This window comes from Daldinia decipiens (genome assembly GCF_022478715.1).
Source record: "Daldinia decipiens strain CBS 113046 unplaced genomic scaffold F4813scaffold_60, whole genome shotgun sequence".
Lineage (NCBI taxonomy): Eukaryota > Fungi > Ascomycota > Sordariomycetes > Xylariales > Hypoxylaceae > Daldinia > Daldinia decipiens.
The window spans coordinates 90,565-109,165 of record NW_026054603.1 but is presented as its reverse complement, the minus strand read 5'-3'; the positions used below and the strand labels follow the sequence as shown (position 1 = coordinate 109,165).

Sequence of the window (18,601 nt, the reverse complement as noted above, 5' to 3'; positions counted from 1 at the left end):
ATAATACTAATAATACGTAGTACTTTTACTCCCCATGCACCCACCGGGGTATATTTCTCTAAGTACTACAAAGCATAAAACTAGAAACACAGTAACTAATAAACAAAACACACCTTAGTTCACCACCTACTCCCCTTTTTTAAGGTGCATGGATTTCTTATTGTACTGAAGCGGCCGTTCCTCGCCGTATACCACCAATCACCAACCGGTGGCACTTTGCCGCCTACTAATCCATCCATCTGCCGACTCATCATGGTATTCTGCCTGCTCGCCCACTGGAATGGTTGCTAATATACAAATTAAGACTGAGTACGATACTCCTAGACAATTGGTGTTGAACGGCACAACCTTTGCCCCTCATATCGGATACCGAATCGGCTCCCTCATTTTCATCAAACAGTCCACTCTACCCGACAATAGACTGCCACCTGCTCAGCTATGCCCTTCACTCACAAACTCTAAGAGCTCGCTCGTAACCAAAAACGTGATACAGGCCCAGATAACGCCTTGCTTCGTAAATGTATATAGCAGTCTGAGGGGGAGTGCTAGCTTGTAGATTATCGTTGAGCATGGCTATTGGCATAGGGGAGTTTTGCTTCGTAGTATTCCAACTGCACCGGGTTTTCACATGTGTAACTAGAGCACTTCAGATCTTGACACCCCAGACTCCTCGTCCACCACTAACACCTAGCCAGTCGCCAACACCCTCTCCATTGTGGAGAGGAGGCGCCCAGCCAAGGTTGCCAACCTCGTAGTCGCACTGCCAGCTAGCAACTGGGCTGAGGTGTTTCTCTGCCGAGCCGGCGCCGTTGGAAGACGAACCACCGGGGGTAGGGGTGCTGTTAATAAGATCCCACAGTAGAACTTGACAGTCATCGCCACCGGAAGCGAGTAGCCCTCTCCTTCCAGGAGACCATTCAACCGAGCTCAGGGATCCCCCGTGGCCGCGTAGTTCCAGCAACGCCTGCCCCGGCTGTCGTACATCAAGAATGCGAATAATATTAGAATCTTGGGCGAACGTAGCTAAGAGATAAGTGTCATGAGGCGAGGTTGCCAGCCTCAGGAGGGGCGGTGCGTGAGACATGGTTTGCTGGGCCAGCGTCGGGCTTATCCTTCCACCATTCGCGTCTGTCATATGGTTAAAATGATTATCCTTAAGAATATCACTCTGGTAACTTACCTCGGTCATCCTTGGCGGTTGGTTCATAGATGATAGTACTATGCTCCAAACTGCGAAGGTCGAACATTCGCACACTCCCATCTTGTCCACAGCTAACGAACACGTCCACACTATTGGCACAAAATCGAACATCGTAGACTTCCTTATCATGAGCAATAAGTTGCGTCTTGGCTGTTAGGGACGGAATGTCCCAGATAGTGCAAGTCGTGTCGATGCTGGAGGTGATGATAAGACTGGGCGAGACGGTGTTCCAATCCAACGATGTGAGAGGCGCCGTGTGGTCTGGCGTCTTTGAATTAGATAATAGCGCCAATGGTGTAAGCTTCGTTATGGGTGCGCCCAGGTTCGGCTTAGTTATATTATTCGAATGAGATGACTGGGCGTCGGACGGCAAGGACCATAGCCGAAGATGATCGCCAGACGTAGCCAGTAAGTCAGTAGATTGCTTCTGGGAAGATGGAGGTTCCCACAGAAGGCGCGTAACAGGGTATGAATGAGTTGCTTCTGCAACCTTGGTAAATTCCATGCTATACTTGGACGAACCAGGTGTATATATATCGGAAGGGGTACTCGTAACCTGCGTGTCGAGTATTTGAATCTATAAACAGGGTCAGTAGTGATCACGAATAGGTTAAGGCTCGAGCTATGGGCTGTCAGCATACAAAGTTATGGCCATCTTCTAGATAGCTTCCAATTGCAACCTTGCCGGCGCCCCTGCCCTGGGGAGCCCATTTGCACCAGTCGAATGCATATAGGGCCCAAGGAGCCAAGTAATTGCTGGTAGAGGGTTGAACGTTGGCGAGCTCGTAGCCTAGGGTACCGGGCGGGCCGTCGGATAGACTTGAATCGGCTCGAGGTCGAATGTCTGCTAGGCCGAGCGGCGTGTTGGAGATGTTTCGCTGAGAACCGGGAGCGGTATATTTAGGATCTTGCGGCGACATGTACTGCGATGAGCCGGGGTTGGATCCTCCGGGGGTGGTAGGAGTGTAGGGGGAGTACGAGGTAGCAGAATTCTCGTAAGGAGCAGCAGGACTAGAGCGAGAGTAGCCGTGTGCTGATAAACTCAAGGTCGGTGGTTTGGACGGCGAAGCGTACTCGCTCGGAGAGTGTTGTATGGCACCGGACATGGTGGGTAGGGTAGGTGCGGTATTGGCAGTCAGAGCGGGGGGACGACCGGGACCTAGTCCTCCAGGTTGAAGGACGTTGGGCACACCCGAAGTTTGGTATTGAGGATTGACGGGTTGCGATGCGGGTTGGTCGAGTTTGATGTGCGGAGCGGAGGCGGTAGTATAGTCCCGCGGAGAGATTTGGCCGCTGTGGCTCATGGTAGAAGAAATATGGAGTTCATCATGCTGAGAGCCATATGTATTAGTTCGTCTCGGGGCGGCTCCGTACTGGCTTGCCTGGTTCATGTTGGATGCGCTAACAGCCACGACAGAGCTGCGAGATGCTGGGTTGGATCGAAAGGCTATTGGCCGGTGTTGCAGTCAAAGGATGCAAGTATGAGCAAAAACCGCAGGAGGGGGCGGAAGTAAGGAGGTGGTCGCTCGACCTGTCGACGCTCACGTCGATGTTATTTAACGGCTACTGATTGCTAATATTTTCAAATATCGGATGTCGCAAGTAGAGTGTAGAAAAGTCGATAGCAGTTAAAAACCGGGACACGCCCCTGGTCAAAATAGATTCGCGACGTCGGGCGGGAGGATTATCGGTTGGGCTCTTGCGATTACCACTTAGTGAACAATAGGTAGGTATGTATCGAAATGTACCGCGGGTGGTGGTGCTGGTCGCAATTGGAGTTGTCGCCGCAGTTGGTGATGGAGGTAGATAGTAGATAATAAGATAATGAGGAAGACAACTACTCAACCAGTCCTTGTCGCGTCGTGCTGAAATGATTGCGTATGCGCCTTGCGCCTACGTCTTTGACACTGGCGGCCGAAGTTGTTTTTGTGGTTTAGGTAGGTACTTAGGTAATTGTTTACGATTGGAATTGATCTCCAAGTGAAGGGTGTTAAACAATACCGTCTAACGAGTGTGGAGATGGTTGGGCAGGATGCGATGCCTTCCAGGTCTTTTACTGAGTACATATTGCCGCAAGGTTCCCCTCACCAGCGCTTGTTTCTTAGGCCATTGTGTACTCGGGTACTTCAAGGTACATACCTCTTAGCCGCTAGCGATTTCCTTGTTGAAGTTCGCGGCTTTTACATTACGTTAGGTACCTACCTACATACAGTACCTTCCTAGGCACACGTATGTACACTAACACTACGAGATAGGCTATTTCTTCTCCTTACATGAAGCCGTATTGTACCTAAGACATTCAAGCAAGGCATAGATTATCCATTCCTATTAAATTAAGATTATACCCAGGCAGTGAATACCTAAGCTACACTCGACTTTGGACTGTCATACATGCTCGACACCTGATATCGGAAAACATCCCACATTGACAGCTGCCAGTAACCTAAGTACTGATGTAATGTACCTAGGTACCTACACAAGATATAGACTTCAGTAGCGTGCAGGGGCTTCAATTCGGCTTCTCCATCAAACAATCATCCACTGATTTACGGCATGAGCAACACATGCATATACATATCTAACCTAGGTTATCTTATTAATCAGAAGCGCTTATAGAACAAAGCCTTGATCTTTCAACACAATAATCTACCTAATCTAGGTATGCTGTTATATTTGCGTTATAATACAGCTCAACAATTATTCTCTTATTCTCTTACACTTTCAACTTTATTCTCTTTATCTACCTACCTCTTAAACTACTAATTCTCAACCTCGATTCTTAACCGTAAGGAATTAGCTCAAGGCTTCTTGCTTACTATCACGCCACCCAGACAAACCGTTGTTGACATCAGGAGAGCTTATTTTTAGTCTGCAAATTCCTCTATATATCCATCACAATATCCAAACTCCTTAGATTTACCCGGCAACTTATTGAAATCAGCAACTCAAGTCATACTCATCCTTATGACACAAATAAATAGCACCGTCATGGCACATCTTCCGTCGCTCTTACTGCTACCCCCACCTCCGCATCCCCCATCCCGGCTTGCTCTTAACGCCGCATATGAGCCCCCGCTTAAGGCCGCTCTCTCAAGATTGAAATCCGAGAAGGACGGAAAAGATGGAGCGGTCTTGATCATTGCTCTAGCATCGCCAATTCTTACAGGCAGATTTGCACGACACAAATCGCTTTCTTGGCCTCACGCCCAGTCTATTCTGGCTGATCTATACAGCATCATATCCGTTATTTGTGCTGAACTTTCTATTCCGACCGATCTTCATGCCGGTCCCGGATCCGTAGATGCCCGGATTGTTCTAATCGATCATGATGCATCTAAACCAATCCCAGCTGATTTAAAGACAGCCATAAACCCGAATAATACAGCAATAGTCGATCTTGCAACCTTCACCGCAGCTTATCATCCTTGGAGATACATATTCCACACAAATAATGAGCCGGGTTATCAATTGCTCTCAACGTATCTCAAACTTCTCGAGGGCATTCAGACCTTAAAGCAGTCCCAGCTAGTTGTTGTAGATGGTGGGCTCGCCGTATCACTTGGACCACCGGTTCCTTCGGAGTCATCCCCCCAAACTAGCCCTCATTCGGTTGTATGCTTAGGAGGAACCTTTGATCACTTACACCCTGGGCACAAACTGCTCTTGACTGCTGCCGTATTATTACTGAAAGTGCCTGAGAGTGGCACGTCGACTCCGTGCAAATTCGTCATTGGCATCACCGGTGATGAATTACTGAAGAGGAAGAAGTATGCAGAATATGTGCAATCTTGGGACGAACGCGCTATGAATACGATCGAATTTTTGTCTTCCATACTGGAGCTATCCAAGGACGGCTGGAAAGGAGGCCAGTCTCTACAAGCTTTCAAGGAAAACGACGAACTTGTTGCTCTATTCCGGAACGGCACTATCGAAGTTCGCTGCGTGGTTATCCAAGATGCTTTTGGTCCTACCATCACAACTGAAAATATGGATGCTCTCGTAGTTTCGGGAGAGACGAGAAGCGGGGGAAATGCGGTAAATGAAAAGCGAAAAGAACTTGGTTGGCGAGAGCTGGAAACATTTGAAGTCGACGTCCTCGATGCTGAAGGGATCGTGCATAAGTCGGCGGACACACACAATTTTGCCACGAAGATAAGCAGCACTGCTATACGAAAGCTCAAGGCCGAGTCTCATACTTGATGCAAAGCTCTAGTTTTCACCTAGAGTGTACATGAGAATATAGCTGACCACAGCTATTACATGAAGAGCGTCCATGTATCCTGGGGAAATACTGTTTACTCTAATTCCGTACCTTGCCCATTCCGCAGCTAATGACTTCACCATAGCTACAACTCCAGCTTTCGAGACATTATAAGATACTTGCTGTAATAATAAGAATCAGTTCAGGTGACAAAATATGGCATGGAAGGGGCATGGACCATGATACTACATACCGGCTGAGGAAAATTGACTCTATGTGCTGACACACTCGCTATAAATGTCATACTCCCTCCGATTCCGCGTTCTATCATAGTCCGAGCGATCGCACGAGCAACAAGGAACCCGCCAATTGTGTTGACATTGATTACTCTATTCCAGTCCTTCGCCGACCAATCTAGAGCGTGTCCACAGGCAACCATTCCGGCAAAACTCACCAAGGTATTGATATTCCCGAATAGCCTGACCGTCTCGCCTACTGCTGCATCTACGCCATCTTCATCCGTCACATCGACTTTCAGAAACTGAATCTTGGCACCCGGGAATTCGGAGCTGAGCAAATCGACTTTGGCTTGTGCTTCCGTTGGGTTCACGTCGAAGATCATAAGCCCTGCTGCGCCATGTTCAAGGAGAGCCCGACTAGCTGCAAACCCCAAGTCTCCGGCTCCGCCAGTAACGATGGCGTTTCCGGTTACACGGAATCTTTCCTGGGCCCGGGATGCCGCCGGAATTTGAGATAGAGACGGGGGCGGGGCCGTCAGGGAACGCGGGGAACCGTCGGCCAACAATATCTGGGGGAGAGTTCTTGCTCTCAAGTCAGATCTCTCGGTTGTCATCTTGGCATATGAATTTTATGGCAACAATGTAGGCAATGATATAGACGCGAGGGAATTTATTACAATTTGTATAAACGGGTTATGTATCCGGTCATCACCATTCTAGTTACGTCAGAGATTGCGGGGTCGGTTCTGCATGCATTGCAGCTCAGCGTGCCAGCTCATAGACTTGGAAAGGCTTTACCACTAATAGCATGAGGGTATCTTGAGTCCACAAAAGTATCACCTATTACCGGCTAGAAATGTATGTGAAGATGGGCTGAGAATAACATTATCCCCCATCCGCCCAGTCACTTACCTCTACCCAAGTTTCTCGCCTCGGGTACATATATGGATGTGAGATGAATGATAGTGATACTGGTAGTTATCACTGTCGGTTTTTTCTTTAACAGAGATGCCGATCTCAAAGCTCGTCGACACGGGTTCAAGGATAACTACAGTAATGTTTTGTCTGGTATTTCTATATCTATGAGTTTCTTGAACAGCATCAGGCCCATAATCTTGCTTCAGGAAGATATCTGGGGCGTAAGTAGTCATTGGCAGTCCGCTGAAGAGTGCATCGTCCCCTTATCTAACAACATAATTACCGTTGGAATGCCATTGTGTACCTGGTGTCTACTCTGTTGAATGTCGTGTCAAGTTCTAGTATCAACATGAGCAAATATCTATTCGTATGAGAAGTCTCGTCTTTACCAGAGGTTATGTGACCCTGGCGGACTATCTCCCTCTCTTGTATGTATCTATCTCTAGCTGTAAGAAATATAATGCAGTGGAATATTCCATGTGAGATATGGATGAAGTGAATCCCCAAAGAACCCCCAACAGATCAATATAGTTTAGTTTATGATTATATTTCTCAAGGAGAAACTTCCTATCACAGTTTGGCGAGTGGGTATGGTCTTAGGAGTTGCGTTTTCGACATTGCCGTATTCTATCTGTAAATGATTATTATACTCGGTCTATTAACCTACACCGCGCTGCGGATGTAGTATATGATTTAATATCCAACTACAAACTCTACAGGTTTGAATTCTGCAGTAACTGTTATTTTACAGAATTCTTGCCCTTTATAACGCTCCTGGTTAAGAGGTCTCAAGAGCAAAGCATGCATGTGGTAGAGAGGTACCCAATCAATAGAAGTACCGTTGCCCAAGAAGCCACTTGCAATATAATATACCTACCTAAGGTATATTGCTTATGTTATGTATATAACCATCTTACCATTGAGCCAAGTGAAAATTACCTTCATCTGCTAAAGAAAGCCGTCGTGCATGGATCTAAGATCTAGACCGCCCACTTCTAGCCTAAAGAACGGCACAAATAAAAAGGAAATTGAAGACACCACTAAACCATGTCAACAATCCGGTAGGGCTGTTCGGTAGATACCCTCTGTACTATTTATATCCTAGCCACTATAATTAAAATGCACCCTTATTTTCGGGTTATGGGAATAGTGGTAGCTCTACTAGGTTAGGGACTTAAATCGGCATGGTACAATACCAAGGGTCTTAATCTTCGACCAGCATCCATAGCCACGTAGGATAGCATGTGACCGATGTTCGTAAGAAGAAGGATGAGTCTAATAATTTCTTAAACGATGATGATACCGAAGAAGCACTTCAAGTTCAGACAACGGCACACGAAACATAGGTGGAATCACCGTAGACATGTAGGATAGAGATGATAAATCATCGCATTAATAACTGTCGTAAACCACGACCTATTCATCTATCGTAACCGAACTAGTTCCTATCTCATAACTCTCCAACCTACGAACACAAGTTCGCATCGTCTCCTCGTCCCGCATCCTTGCCACTATCAAACGGCGCCACGGGCTCAGCGCAGGGACCCTCGTTCCAGCCATTGTAGTACAGATTCGTCCAGCTGCCAGTAGCCTTGTTCGAAGCGCTACCGTTGTTAGCTAGTAGCTCGCCGACCTTGCCGTTGGGGCACAGGTTCGCTGCCGAGTCGTCATGCGCGGTGTTCGTCTCGTCATCCGGGTTGCCCGTGTGGTAGACGGCCTCGCAGTCACCGCGGCCCCAAGGGTCAAAGCCACCGGGCAGGTGTGGGTTGGGTGCCTGGGTGTACACGGGGATGAAGCGCCAGGCGACACAGTTGAAGATGCCAGCACACTGCACGCAGCAGTCGAGCTTGTTAGTCACGCCGCCCACGGTGACAGTGGCAGTGGGGATATCGGTGCGGCTCGGGATGAAGCTGGGTGCGTTGACCTGGGCCGAGGGGTTGCAGAAGTTGGGAATGGTGGCCATAGGATAGGTGCCCGCAATGGATGTGCAGACGGAGGTTGCGCTCGGCGCGTCGGTCTGGGCCGCAGCGGGTTCGGAGACATCCGCTACCTTAGCTTGGACACCGGTTGCTTCGGCGACCTTCTCTCCGGCAGGCGGAAGTGGTTTGGTAGGAACCGTGATGGCCGTAGGAGGCGAGGCGTATGACAAGGCTGTCTGATCAGGGCGAAGTGTAGACAGAGCAGTGAGCGTCAAGGGATGAGCATAGCCCGTGATGGTTGAGACATCAGCTGCGCGAGCTACGACATCCTATGTGAAGAATTAGCGACTATATTGAAATAAAACATCTTGAGGTAGTAGAATTTCTGGTTTATTTACTTACCTTGGCTGCCTGTCGTGCATCCACGGGTCCGGCAAGGACCACACCAACGCTGGACAATGCGGCGAGCAAGACGCCCGCCTTGTTCGAGAGAAGAGTCGCTAGCATTTTGATTGACAATATTATAACCAATTCAATATCCTATAATAAGATGGCCGAGTTCTTAACTTTATAGGATTGGCGCTGCTTGCGAGGTTCCTACGATATGTTTGGCGTTTGTAGGAATTAAAGGGTGCAAACAATAAAATTTAAACCTGACGGTAAGAATTTATTGAATAGAAATAATTTGCAAGGAAGGCACCAGTTGATCAAGTACCAAGTGAATTAATTGAACCTCTTGACAACTGTTCATTGAACTCCAGAGGGGCAGCGCAACGAAGTCCAGTGGGCGACAGCTGTAAAAGTGAATGACGCGCGAGGTTGAAGTGGCGATCACGACTAAATAAATCGTCTCCCCGGCACCCAAGATGTCAATCAATTAACTCCCCGCAACAACTTACAGCTGGTCTACTGGAGAATTTGATATGTAGATCAATGAACGCCAGTGTTGCGTCGGTGACGGCCGCAAGCGGTATGGGGAGATAATGGGGTGAATACATAGGGCCGCTACCCAGTTGGTGTTCAATTACTACCTCAATTATATTAGGGGACTGGGCGACTGGGTTCGAGATCCCCATGCGGAGATCACTAACAGCGAAGAGATCCCATATTTCTTTTTCCCCTTATGTAAATGTGGATGAGAACACTGATACGGGATTAGATCTTACATGGTATCCGTGGTATCCATGGTATCCATGGTTGAGGCAGCGAGGACGGCGAGGACACGTTCCGTTTGCATTGAGCTACATCGATATATGATACGACTAAACACCGAGACAACCCTGTAGGAAGGTAGATTTACTTATTCGTAGGGTTGTTCGTGCGAGCTGGTGAAGATCGTCATATCTGAATAGTCTAAGTCGAGTCCGTGACTGGGCAGATATCTCGAACAGATCGTTTCAGAACCTGGATGCATGACTAGAAAGGGAAACAAGGGCAGAGAGGCGGAACAGGGGGGGATAAATGATGCGGAGGATCTTCCGACAAGGTCACAACGGCCGATTCCATGGTTACATTTCCGACGTCACCCAATATATTTTATCTGAAGGGAAAGGTCTTTTAAATAATATTTTTTGTAAACCGGCGAACCAAGGTTTTGGTAAGTTGCAGAGTTGAAGTTAAAACATAAGACATAAATGTACAAATAATATCCAACGTTAATAGGACCTATTAAATAGGTACCTTACCTAATGTGACGTGATTGGTAATTGGATACATAGGTAGTTCGGTTGTTAGTAACGAACCAATAAGAAACATCTTTAAATATGCATGTCTCTTGTCTCGGCACCTGCTAAGCTCTCATGACCCTGTCACTTTCCCTGAAAAATAGACAGATAAAGCATTTATCGATATGACCTTAACTACCTATCGATACCGAGGGCTGAGATTGCCTTCCTCCTCATTCCTAGAACCATCCCGCATATCGTAGTGACATACATACCTCATATCATATTAGAGCTGGTCTTCTTTTGCTTTGGCGCTCTATTGTTTTAATTATTTTGGCGTTCATGCGTCTTTTGTAGTTCTTAACTTACAGAATATTGTTCTTTAACAAAATGCAATCGAGAGAGAGTTTCTAGCATCGAATTCTAATATAACGTTATCCGAGTCCACATATGCCGGAGGTGACAAACATGAGCTTTGGGGACACTTTACTATCGAAGCTAGGACTTGGTGAAGGCGGAATGTCAACTCTCTTACCACTATATACATCGTCGCCGCGGCGTCAGGCAGAAGAACACGACCTCTCCGAACTCTCTCCCCGACCTGACGATGCGCTTCTCTCCCCAGATTCAACTCGTATATTCGCCTACAAAGATATCGTTTCCGATACTCCTAGCGGATCCGGAACTAATACGCCAAACATGAATCCTTCCCCTCGCTCTAAAGGCAAAGGCAAGGCGATCGCGTTCGCCTACCAAGGTCGGCCGCAGTATTCACGATCTCGAACCCCCAACTCCGTAGACGACTTTAGTGAGCCTACAAGCAATGATCTTAAGGTTCCGCCTGGTATTTGGCGACCAACCATCCGCACCGAGCCACGCGACAGTAGACATGCTACTACCAGTACCCATACATCTCTTGTCGAGAGTATATTCAAAGGACGACCTGATCGTACGGCGGACCGTACGATACAGTCGGAGGTTGATAACACTTTCAAAATGTTACAGCGGCGGGAACGCCAATTGCAGAATGAACTTCAGAAGTTACTAGATGCTCAAGGTGTTGCGCTAGAACGAGATCTTGAAGGGAACGATACAGGAAAGACTTCCTCCAAAGACACCAAGCAAAAGTTATCACCAGATATGACGGCATCTTCCGTTCAGACAAAGCTGTACGAAGGTTCGGTCGTGCCTGTTCGCCAGCCCAAGAAAAGACCTCTGTCGAAACGACAGGCCCGTATTGGTATCGCTCGATCTGTCACCATGCTGGCTGACTTGAAGAATGAGGAAGACGCATATATCGCCACTGCGTTGGCTGAGCGGAAGGCCGCTTTATCAAGGCTACGTAATCTGTCGTCGCAGCGCAAATCTATCACGGCCGATTTGAAGGCTTTAGAAGAAGATAGCGAGACGCCGATCGAGACCGAAATAGTGACGATGGAGAATCAGCACCGTACAGTATGTGCTAATATCGAGAAGCTCGAGGAAAAGCTCAAACAGTTGAGGAGGACAAAAGCTAGTCTAGAAAGAAAGCTTGAAGAGGCCAGGAGTACCCGAGAAGCCAGCCTTAGCGGGTACAAGGGGGCGCTGAAGCAGTGCGATCAGGGCATTTTTGAGCTGATGAAATACCCAGGCGTACAAGTGCTCGAAGTCGAGGATTTGAAGGAACAGGGCGGTGAGGATTTCGCTGCGCTCATGTCGAAACATATGTCTGGCGTCGATTTTCTTTCTTTGCGACCAGAGAGACGAACGACGGAAATGGCGAAGGATTGGTGGGAAGGTGAAGTTGCTGTGCTCGAGCAGCGCAAAACTATCGTTGACAAGGAACGGGCGGCGCTGGAGGAGGGTAACGAAATATGGCAGCAGGTTCTCACCATGCTTGTCGATTTCGAAACCCAACTAAACCAATCGCTACAAGATGCCACGAAGCAGCAGCAAAATCTTGAATCCGGCGACCCGGCATCTATTCTGCGAGATCAGTACAAGGTCCTCAAGGGGACCTTGCGTGAAATTCAAAGGCAGCATGACTATGTCGAGTCCCGCGGCTGGAACCTCCTAATTGCTGTCATCGGCGCCGAACTCGCACACTTCGAGGGTATTAAGGAATTCCTCGCGGAAATAATCCGCAGCTCTGGGTACGACAACGGCATAATCACACCAGTTACATCTATCGGCAGCAACGATCTCGTTGACGTGCGCGAAAATGGGATTTCGGATATCGAACCGCGCTCCTCGGAACCGGACGAGGATGAGGAACTTAGCCGTAGCGTGGTCCGGCGTTGGGACAACCCCGATGCGCAGCAACTGAGCAGCCCCCCTGCAGATCTGCTCGGCGCCGCGCACCGCGACGAGAGCGATAATGAGGTGCCGCCGGAATTGCTGAGCGAAGCACCACACCACGAGAGCGAGGATGAGAGCCACAATGATATCCCCGTCGAATTCTTGTCCATGCATAGTCCCCCGCAGAGCCGGATTGAGAAGGACATACCTATGCCTAACCGCAGCCGCCTCAGGAGGGAGAGCAGTGAGATCGAAGACGAGGATGATAACCAGATCCCGCCGGATCTGCTCTCCGAAAGCCGCAGGGATGACGATGTCGTTGATTAGTCTATACGGTTATCGAGATCGTTGTGTGTATGTATGTGATGCGGTCATGAATGCGAGTCATAAATACAGCGGTTACTATTTATGAGGATGGGATCCGGAGTTATGAATACAGCGTGGCGTGGTCTGCTTGGTGTTGGGCGTAGAGGAATTGCTTATCTGGCTACCTAGTTAGTTAGTATACGGGATTGCATTGCGGACTGCATGGTCGTGACGGGATCCAGCAGAGTTCAGGGGTTCGATGCGGATACCATGGGTATGACGGTTTAGCATATTAGATCAGCGTTGGGGGTAGATACTCCTATTTTACGAATGAGACATTTATTACGAGTATCAGTGCATTCTCAATTCGCCTACTTAGGATGCTCGAGTTGAGTCGAAATGGTGTTGCTGAAGTAGTAGTATATGCGAAACAACACAGGCGACGACTGTGTTAGACAAATCACCTAGGGGGGGAAAGACCACAACGGCACGAAAGAAACAAAAAGTTGCCCGCAAATGAGACTGTAGCTTTATATTTTTATATAGCGTAATGCGGCCGCAACAACTGTCGGCTTGCGCATGGAGTAGTGGCCAAGTGAAGCAAGCAGAGGCGAGCATTTCATTCCTTTCATCTATCGTGGTAGCAGCAAGAAACTTTCATCAAATGGATATATGGACCCAACAACAACAACGCCTGTTCGTGAAAGAGGGGGAAGGAAAATCCAATCGAGTACGGTCCAGTTCGAGGTGGAGGGGTGGTGGTGATGCATCGGTGATAGAGGTGTAACCGGCTTTTGGATGGGCGTCTCGCCAAGAATCGTAGTCAAGCGCTATGATTGATAATGGGAGATCGGTTTCCAGTCACAGATATATCGCGCGTCATCCCCAACCCTCCCGTCTCGTACTAACCGCTCATCGAGTCCGTTGGAACCAGCCGCTGGACCCGGCTATCGCGACGGACTGATCCATGACCCATTCGCCGACGCCCAGGTACTTTTCTATCCACTTATTGGCCTCCTTAGTCTCGCCGACAGTCACGCGCTCGGTGTTGAAGCTGCGGATAATCAAATCAGCATTCTATTCCCTACTGGACATTGTCGTCGCGGTTGCTTTTTCTTTCTTTCTTTTTCTTTTTCTTTTTCAGCCTCTCCCGCCGTGGCAATTTCTCCGCGATATAGCCGCGCTGCGATCGCACGATCGGATGATGGATAGGGAGATGGGTGTATGCATGTATGTATGCATGTATGTATGTATGTATTAGGTACTCACGTTAGGCCGGTCGAGCGCCTCATGCCCGCGAGGATAGTCGAGACTGTAGACCGGGTTAGCTAGTTGCTTCCACAGGAGACAGACAGACAGATAGAGTACACAGAAAGAGAGAGAGAGAGAAATGAAGGGAGCGCATACTGAGAACCGCATCAACGGCGTAGTGAGTAAGTCGTCCAAGCTTTCCCCAGAGGCCAAATGTCAGCAAGTTGAGAAACTGTCGGGAAGAAGACACATCGATCAGAGATCAGCGTCGTCGCGAAGTAAAGCAAGCAAGAAAGCAAAGTAGAAGATAGAGATAAACAGCAGTCCCTATAGCAACGAAGCTAAAGCCCTGCCTTTATTTGAGAGCTTCCCAGGGCAGGGGGGAGCAGCTTGATGCTCTCGCGTAAGGAGATTGATTATGTGCGTAAGGGGAAACATACCACCATCTTGACTGAGTACCTGTTACAATGAACTGTGCTGAAAGTTCCGGTTCGCAGGAGAATATCGGGAGTATCGGGGAGTTTCTCGGGTTGTTTTTTTGCTCGATAGGAAGAAAAGAGTCACGTCGGGGCCTTATTTCGATTTGTCGTTTTTAGTTGAAGGAGGTTGGATAAAACGGAAAGATCACGAGGCGTTTGTCATGAGGTCGGTAAATCGGTCACTGTGTCTAGCGGAATAAAGCGAAGGTGTACACAGTAAGGCACAGGCGGCCCCCATGGCGTGCATCGCTCCGCGACCCTTGGTAGCAGCAGCGTGGCGGTGGACCAGTGGTTCCAACAGCTATCGTTATATTAGGCTAGTCTACTTTGTAGGCGGGGCACCATCCCCACCTCTTATGCTTATCTAATCGGCCGAGACAGGGGACATCGGAATTGTACCTATTCCATATCTCTTATAAGATTATCACTGACATTTATATTTCTAGTGTACAGCACTTATTATAGTGTCGGGAAACTGTCACCAACAACTTTATATTCAGCATCGTCTTAGCCCTTTAAACCCTCTCTTTGATGTCGGTGCCATAAACGAGTATTCTCACAAGTAGTATCCTTGATTTAAGCTCCTTGCTAAACAACAAGGCTGTTCCTATATTTTCTTGGTCTACCTCATAATAATAATTCCACATCATGAAGCTCTATCGTGTAAAGACTGTACGGATGTCCCTGTTGGAGTGACAATATTCCGTAATAAAAGTGAAAGGTAGGAAATACATAACGAAGTAATACGAAATGACTGATTCTGATTGGTTGTTGATTCAGGTAAGTAAATGGAGGGTTTCCCTAAGTGGGGTGAATATCTACTGTACAATACATGCGTAGGCTTGTGCGCGGGCGGTGTGTATGGGCATAATCGTGGTCACGTGATGTAGTCACATGACCATTGTCCCAACAGCGTGACAAAGTTCTTGACGAGGGAGTGGAAAGAAATGAACTCCCAAGTTAACGAGAAAGGGAATTATCTCGGGAAAACCAGTATCTTCTTGTTTTGGTTGAGATATTCGCGGCCGAGTTTGTGTAGTTGGTTGTAGGTTTATTATGAGGCCAGTGACTTGGTTCATATGAAGATAGAACACAATGTCGGCGATATCACCCCCAGCAGATATAAGGTAGGTATCTCCTACTATTTGTGATAAGTTAGTCATCGGCTAACAATGCATATATGATGTCTTTTGCTGAAATATAGCAATAGTATCACTTCAAGAATTCTTGCTTAGTTAATAGTTGCAGCCTCCTCTTGAAAGCATCATCGATATTAGTATCTCGATAGACATGGAATAATTGTTGGTATAAAATGAATCTAGGGTCATCCTAATAAAGAAGTCAGTTTACACATACAATCATGTAATGCAGCTTCTATGAATTCAGGAGAACTTACTGCTTTTAGGATTCTAGATGACACATCCAGGACAAAGGATAAATTTAGTATGTAAAGCCATTGCCTTTTGTAGTTTAGATATGTTAGAGTTCCTCCTGGAACAGGGAAGTCTGCTTCCGTCTTTCTTGCTCCACTTCATAGTATTCGATCCTTTCCTCTGTGATCGCTTCATATGGCCTTGTGCCCAGTCTCCGGGAAGTGCGATACTTCCAGTGTGATGCCTGCATTCTGTAGATTATGGCTGGACTTGTAGCCATTTATCCTCTTCTATGTCATCACAACCTGTACCCTGGCTGAGCACAGGTCAATGTGTTCTGAGAGCTTCGTTCGCACACTGGGCCACATCTTTCATAGTGTAATAAGATTATGGGTCGGTGGGACTTTTCTTTTTGATAGCGAACGATAGAATAGAGCATACCTGATGGGCGTATCGGCGAACTAGGGAGAATATTTGGTGTAGGCGATAGAATAGAAGGGGTTCAGAGTTGCCTTAATTTTGATGACTTTCTACTTCAGTAAAGGGTATGCTGTAATTTAAGCGTAGTGAAATGATTTTCAAGTAGTGCATAAATGGAGACATGAAGCTATCGCCTCTCATTCTGAGTTGATGAATGAGGAGGATAACAGGGTCTTGGTTTTAGGTAGTCTGGGGCTTTCGGGGACTACATTTTCATGGCTGCTCGCTGACTATTGATATGTTTGTTAGCTGCTCAGTTTGGCTGTGACATTTCCACGTCACCGTAACCAAATGTTTTCTCTCTGAAACAGTATGACCATAAAGGGAAAACTGGAAAATAAATTATGCAGTCATAGTTAAATGACGGGGAGGTGTAGTTGTAGTAAGGTATTGTGTGATAGAAGGGGTTTGTGTTTGTGCGCGTGTTTGTGTGCAGGGGTGTGATGATGGTGGTGGTGGTGGTAGTATTCCAACAAATCTTTTGATTCAATGGGGAGGTATCACTAGGAAATATAAGGGAAATACTAACCTTGAAACCCAGAAGTCTGCTTAACTATTGTGGCAGATTGCGGTATGAAGAGGTATCCAGGCAGGTTGAATGTAGCTCTTTGCTTTGAATATCAGTCTCTCGCCTGGGAGGAAACAGTTGCAAAATCCTCTAGAAAGGATGTGGATCTTGGCCTTCTATTGGAACAAGAGATTAACAATATCGTCTCTTCCTATGCTCACATCAGCGTGCAAAGGAGTCCAATAGTATGGTAGGTATCTAGGAGTGTATTAGGTTAGAGTATTTATTAAATAATTTGAAGAGCAGTTTGTGTAGTTTTTGTGTAGTACTGTGTTGTATTGTGATGTAGTTGATGTTGAGGAGAATAATTTAATAGGTTAGAGGGTTAGAAGGAGAGGAGGATGAAGAAGAGAATTTTGAATTTCTGGTGCTAAGTTGGGAGAAGGGTGGGTTTAAATAGAATTGAACCCTGTGGGGAATAGAGAAAAGTCTGTGAGCACCTACCTAAGGAATAAAACAATCGCCAGGGCGATTTGTTGCTATGTTTATGGATCGTCCTGACGATCCTGATTGTCCTGCTAGTAACGTGAGAACATCTGTACCCAGGTGACCTTCTTATTGAAGGACAAGGAACTAGAAACTTATCCAAGTAAAACTGGACCAGAAATTGACATTAAGCGGCCAGGAGCTTTTTGGGTCTCTGTGGTCAGGAGATTCAATAGGAAAATCCCTAACTGCGTACGGGTTTGTCTTGGGGATAATAACAAACATATTTCTTCCGGGGGTAGGAACGAAGAGGGTTAGTACTTAATAGTCTTAACGATGACTGGCTACAGCTAAGCACACCCAGAGGTAAGGATGATGATTGGTGTATCCTAAGAGAGGAGCGGCGAGCGTATATCTGAAGCCATTCACTAGCCAGTTGCATAAGCTGTTTGTATCTAGCTGGAAGGGACCATGAATATATCAAACGATGGGAGTAACCATGCCCTGAAGGAAACGATGACAGGAAGTCTAGTAAGTTAGACAAAGACAGGATCCCGTGAATGGATTCATGTTTCATGGAAGTGGCGCCGACAGGGAAGCTCTCGAAGATTAATAATAGCACAAACATATGAGTGAATAGCACCTATGTATAGAATCTACGGCAATGAGGAAGCTGCAAAAGCTAAATAACAATATGATCCTACATATTGATTGGCTGTGTCTGTGGAAGTCACGTCTGGCGTATTAAATAGGGCGGCCCGGACGGATATTGACATATATCCCCGGTGACACACCGGTATAGATATAACGGCTAACATATAACTATCTATTTTTATAGTAATAACAAACAAACGGGTAAATTACCTTAGAGGTGATACTAGTATGAAATGGCATGTGTTGCTATTCAAACTCATGCTAGATTCGTAATATCCCACCTCCTATGCTTAGTAAACTGCTTTCATGCTAATATAAAGAATAATACGATGATAAAGTTTATGTGTTAATAACTTACCGAGAGTGTGTCTATATTAGGTAAGTGTAGTGTTCCGAGATGATGTTCATGCGGTACAATAATTGTAGGCTGCGACTTGTATCAACCCCTTTGGTCTTTAGTCCAATTTCAGCCTTATAAGATTGTCTGGTTTCTCTGCTCACCCCTTTGGCTGGTAAAACCATCATCTTACGCCCATTCATTAGTTGTGATATCTGAATAAACCTCTCTAAAACTACTTGTGTATTATGTTTTTTTCTGGGAAGTCTTTGAACCTCTCTTGGTACCCTCAGTTTGGCTCACTTAGA

At 46.9% G+C, this 18,601-nt stretch overlaps 6 protein-coding genes across 6 annotated transcripts; 2 read left to right on the top strand and 4 right to left on the bottom strand.

Annotated features, from left to right (window-relative positions):
* Positions 1-6: 6 nt before the first annotated feature.
* F4813DRAFT_376995 (WD40 repeat-like protein) lies at positions 7-3,210 on the bottom strand. Its single transcript, XM_049245187.1, has 3 exons — positions 1,843-3,210; positions 1,181-1,778; positions 7-1,128 (listed from the first exon to the last, which is right to left on the bottom strand). Exons 1-3 carry the CDS (start codon positions 2,590-2,592, stop codon positions 647-649), a joined length of 1,830 nt encoding a protein of 609 aa, XP_049094720.1. The 5' UTR covers positions 2,593-3,210; the 3' UTR covers positions 7-646.
* A 623-nt stretch (positions 3,211-3,833) lies between these two features.
* On the top strand, positions 3,834-5,503 carry F4813DRAFT_301428 (uncharacterized protein). The gene is made up of 2 exons (XM_049240769.1): positions 3,834-3,860; positions 4,059-5,503. The coding sequence occupies exon 2, from the start codon at positions 4,166-4,168 to the stop codon at positions 5,399-5,401; it is 1,236 nt and encodes a 411-aa protein (XP_049094719.1). The 5' UTR covers positions 3,834-3,860; positions 4,059-4,165; the 3' UTR covers positions 5,402-5,503.
* Positions 5,504-6,428, bottom strand: F4813DRAFT_301419 (uncharacterized protein). The gene has a single exon (XM_049240768.1). It carries the CDS (start codon positions 6,253-6,255, stop codon positions 5,605-5,607), a length of 651 nt encoding a protein of 216 aa, XP_049094718.1. The 5' UTR covers positions 6,256-6,428; the 3' UTR covers positions 5,504-5,604.
* Positions 6,429-7,929: 1,501 nt separating this feature from the next.
* On the bottom strand, positions 7,930-9,166 carry F4813DRAFT_301404 (uncharacterized protein). The gene is made up of 2 exons (XM_049240767.1): positions 8,881-9,166; positions 7,930-8,807 (listed from the first exon to the last, which is right to left on the bottom strand). Exons 1-2 carry the CDS (start codon positions 8,983-8,985, stop codon positions 8,025-8,027), a joined length of 888 nt encoding a protein of 295 aa, XP_049094717.1. The 5' UTR covers positions 8,986-9,166; the 3' UTR covers positions 7,930-8,024.
* A 1,186-nt stretch (positions 9,167-10,352) lies between these two features.
* F4813DRAFT_301397 (uncharacterized protein) lies at positions 10,353-13,084 on the top strand. The gene has a single exon (XM_049240766.1). It carries the CDS (start codon positions 10,593-10,595, stop codon positions 12,744-12,746), a length of 2,154 nt encoding a protein of 717 aa, XP_049094716.1. The 5' UTR covers positions 10,353-10,592; the 3' UTR covers positions 12,747-13,084.
* A 147-nt stretch (positions 13,085-13,231) lies between these two features.
* Positions 13,232-14,710, bottom strand: F4813DRAFT_376985 (DUF1748-domain-containing protein). The gene is made up of 4 exons (XM_049245186.1): positions 14,417-14,710; positions 14,133-14,208; positions 13,995-14,037; positions 13,232-13,779 (listed from the first exon to the last, which is right to left on the bottom strand). Exons 1-4 carry the CDS (start codon positions 14,420-14,422, stop codon positions 13,638-13,640), a joined length of 267 nt encoding a protein of 88 aa, XP_049094715.1. The 5' UTR covers positions 14,423-14,710; the 3' UTR covers positions 13,232-13,637.
* Positions 14,711-18,601: the final 3,891 nt, after the last annotated feature.

What these genes read in the sequence shown, in the direction of transcription:
- F4813DRAFT_376995 (XM_049245187.1), bottom strand. Translation starts at nt 2,592, where the DNA reads ATGAACCAGGCAAGCCAGTACGGAGCCGCCCCGAGACGAACTAATACA. An exon ending in TAGAAGATGGCCATAACTTT is followed by an intron (nt 1,779 to 1,842) that starts GTATGCTGACAG and finishes CCCTGTTTATAG; the next exon opens with ATTCAAATACTCGACACGCA. An exon ending in AACCGCCAAGGATGACCGAG is followed by an intron (nt 1,129 to 1,180) that starts GTAAGTTACCAG and finishes ACCATATGACAG; the next exon opens with ACGCGAATGGTGGAAGGATA.
- F4813DRAFT_301428 (XM_049240769.1), top strand. Translation starts at nt 4,166, where the DNA reads ATGACACAAATAAATAGCACCGTCATGGCACATCTTCCGTCGCTCTTA.
- F4813DRAFT_301419 (XM_049240768.1), bottom strand. Translation starts at nt 6,255, where the DNA reads ATGACAACCGAGAGATCTGACTTGAGAGCAAGAACTCTCCCCCAGATA.
- F4813DRAFT_301404 (XM_049240767.1), bottom strand. Translation starts at nt 8,985, where the DNA reads ATGCTAGCGACTCTTCTCTCGAACAAGGCGGGCGTCTTGCTCGCCGCA. An exon ending in ATGCACGACAGGCAGCCAAG is followed by an intron (nt 8,808 to 8,880) that starts GTAAGTAAATAA and finishes TTCTTCACATAG; the next exon opens with GATGTCGTAGCTCGCGCAGC.
- F4813DRAFT_301397 (XM_049240766.1), top strand. Translation starts at nt 10,593, where the DNA reads ATGCCGGAGGTGACAAACATGAGCTTTGGGGACACTTTACTATCGAAG.
- F4813DRAFT_376985 (XM_049245186.1), bottom strand. An exon ending in CGCCGTTGATGCGGTTCTCA is followed by an intron (nt 14,038 to 14,132) that starts GTATGCGCTCCC and finishes CCCGGTCTACAG; the next exon opens with TCTCGACTATCCTCGCGGGC. An exon ending in AGGCGCTCGACCGGCCTAAC is followed by an intron (nt 13,780 to 13,994) that starts GTGAGTACCTAA and finishes GATTATCCGCAG; the next exon opens with CTTCAACACCGAGCGCGTGA.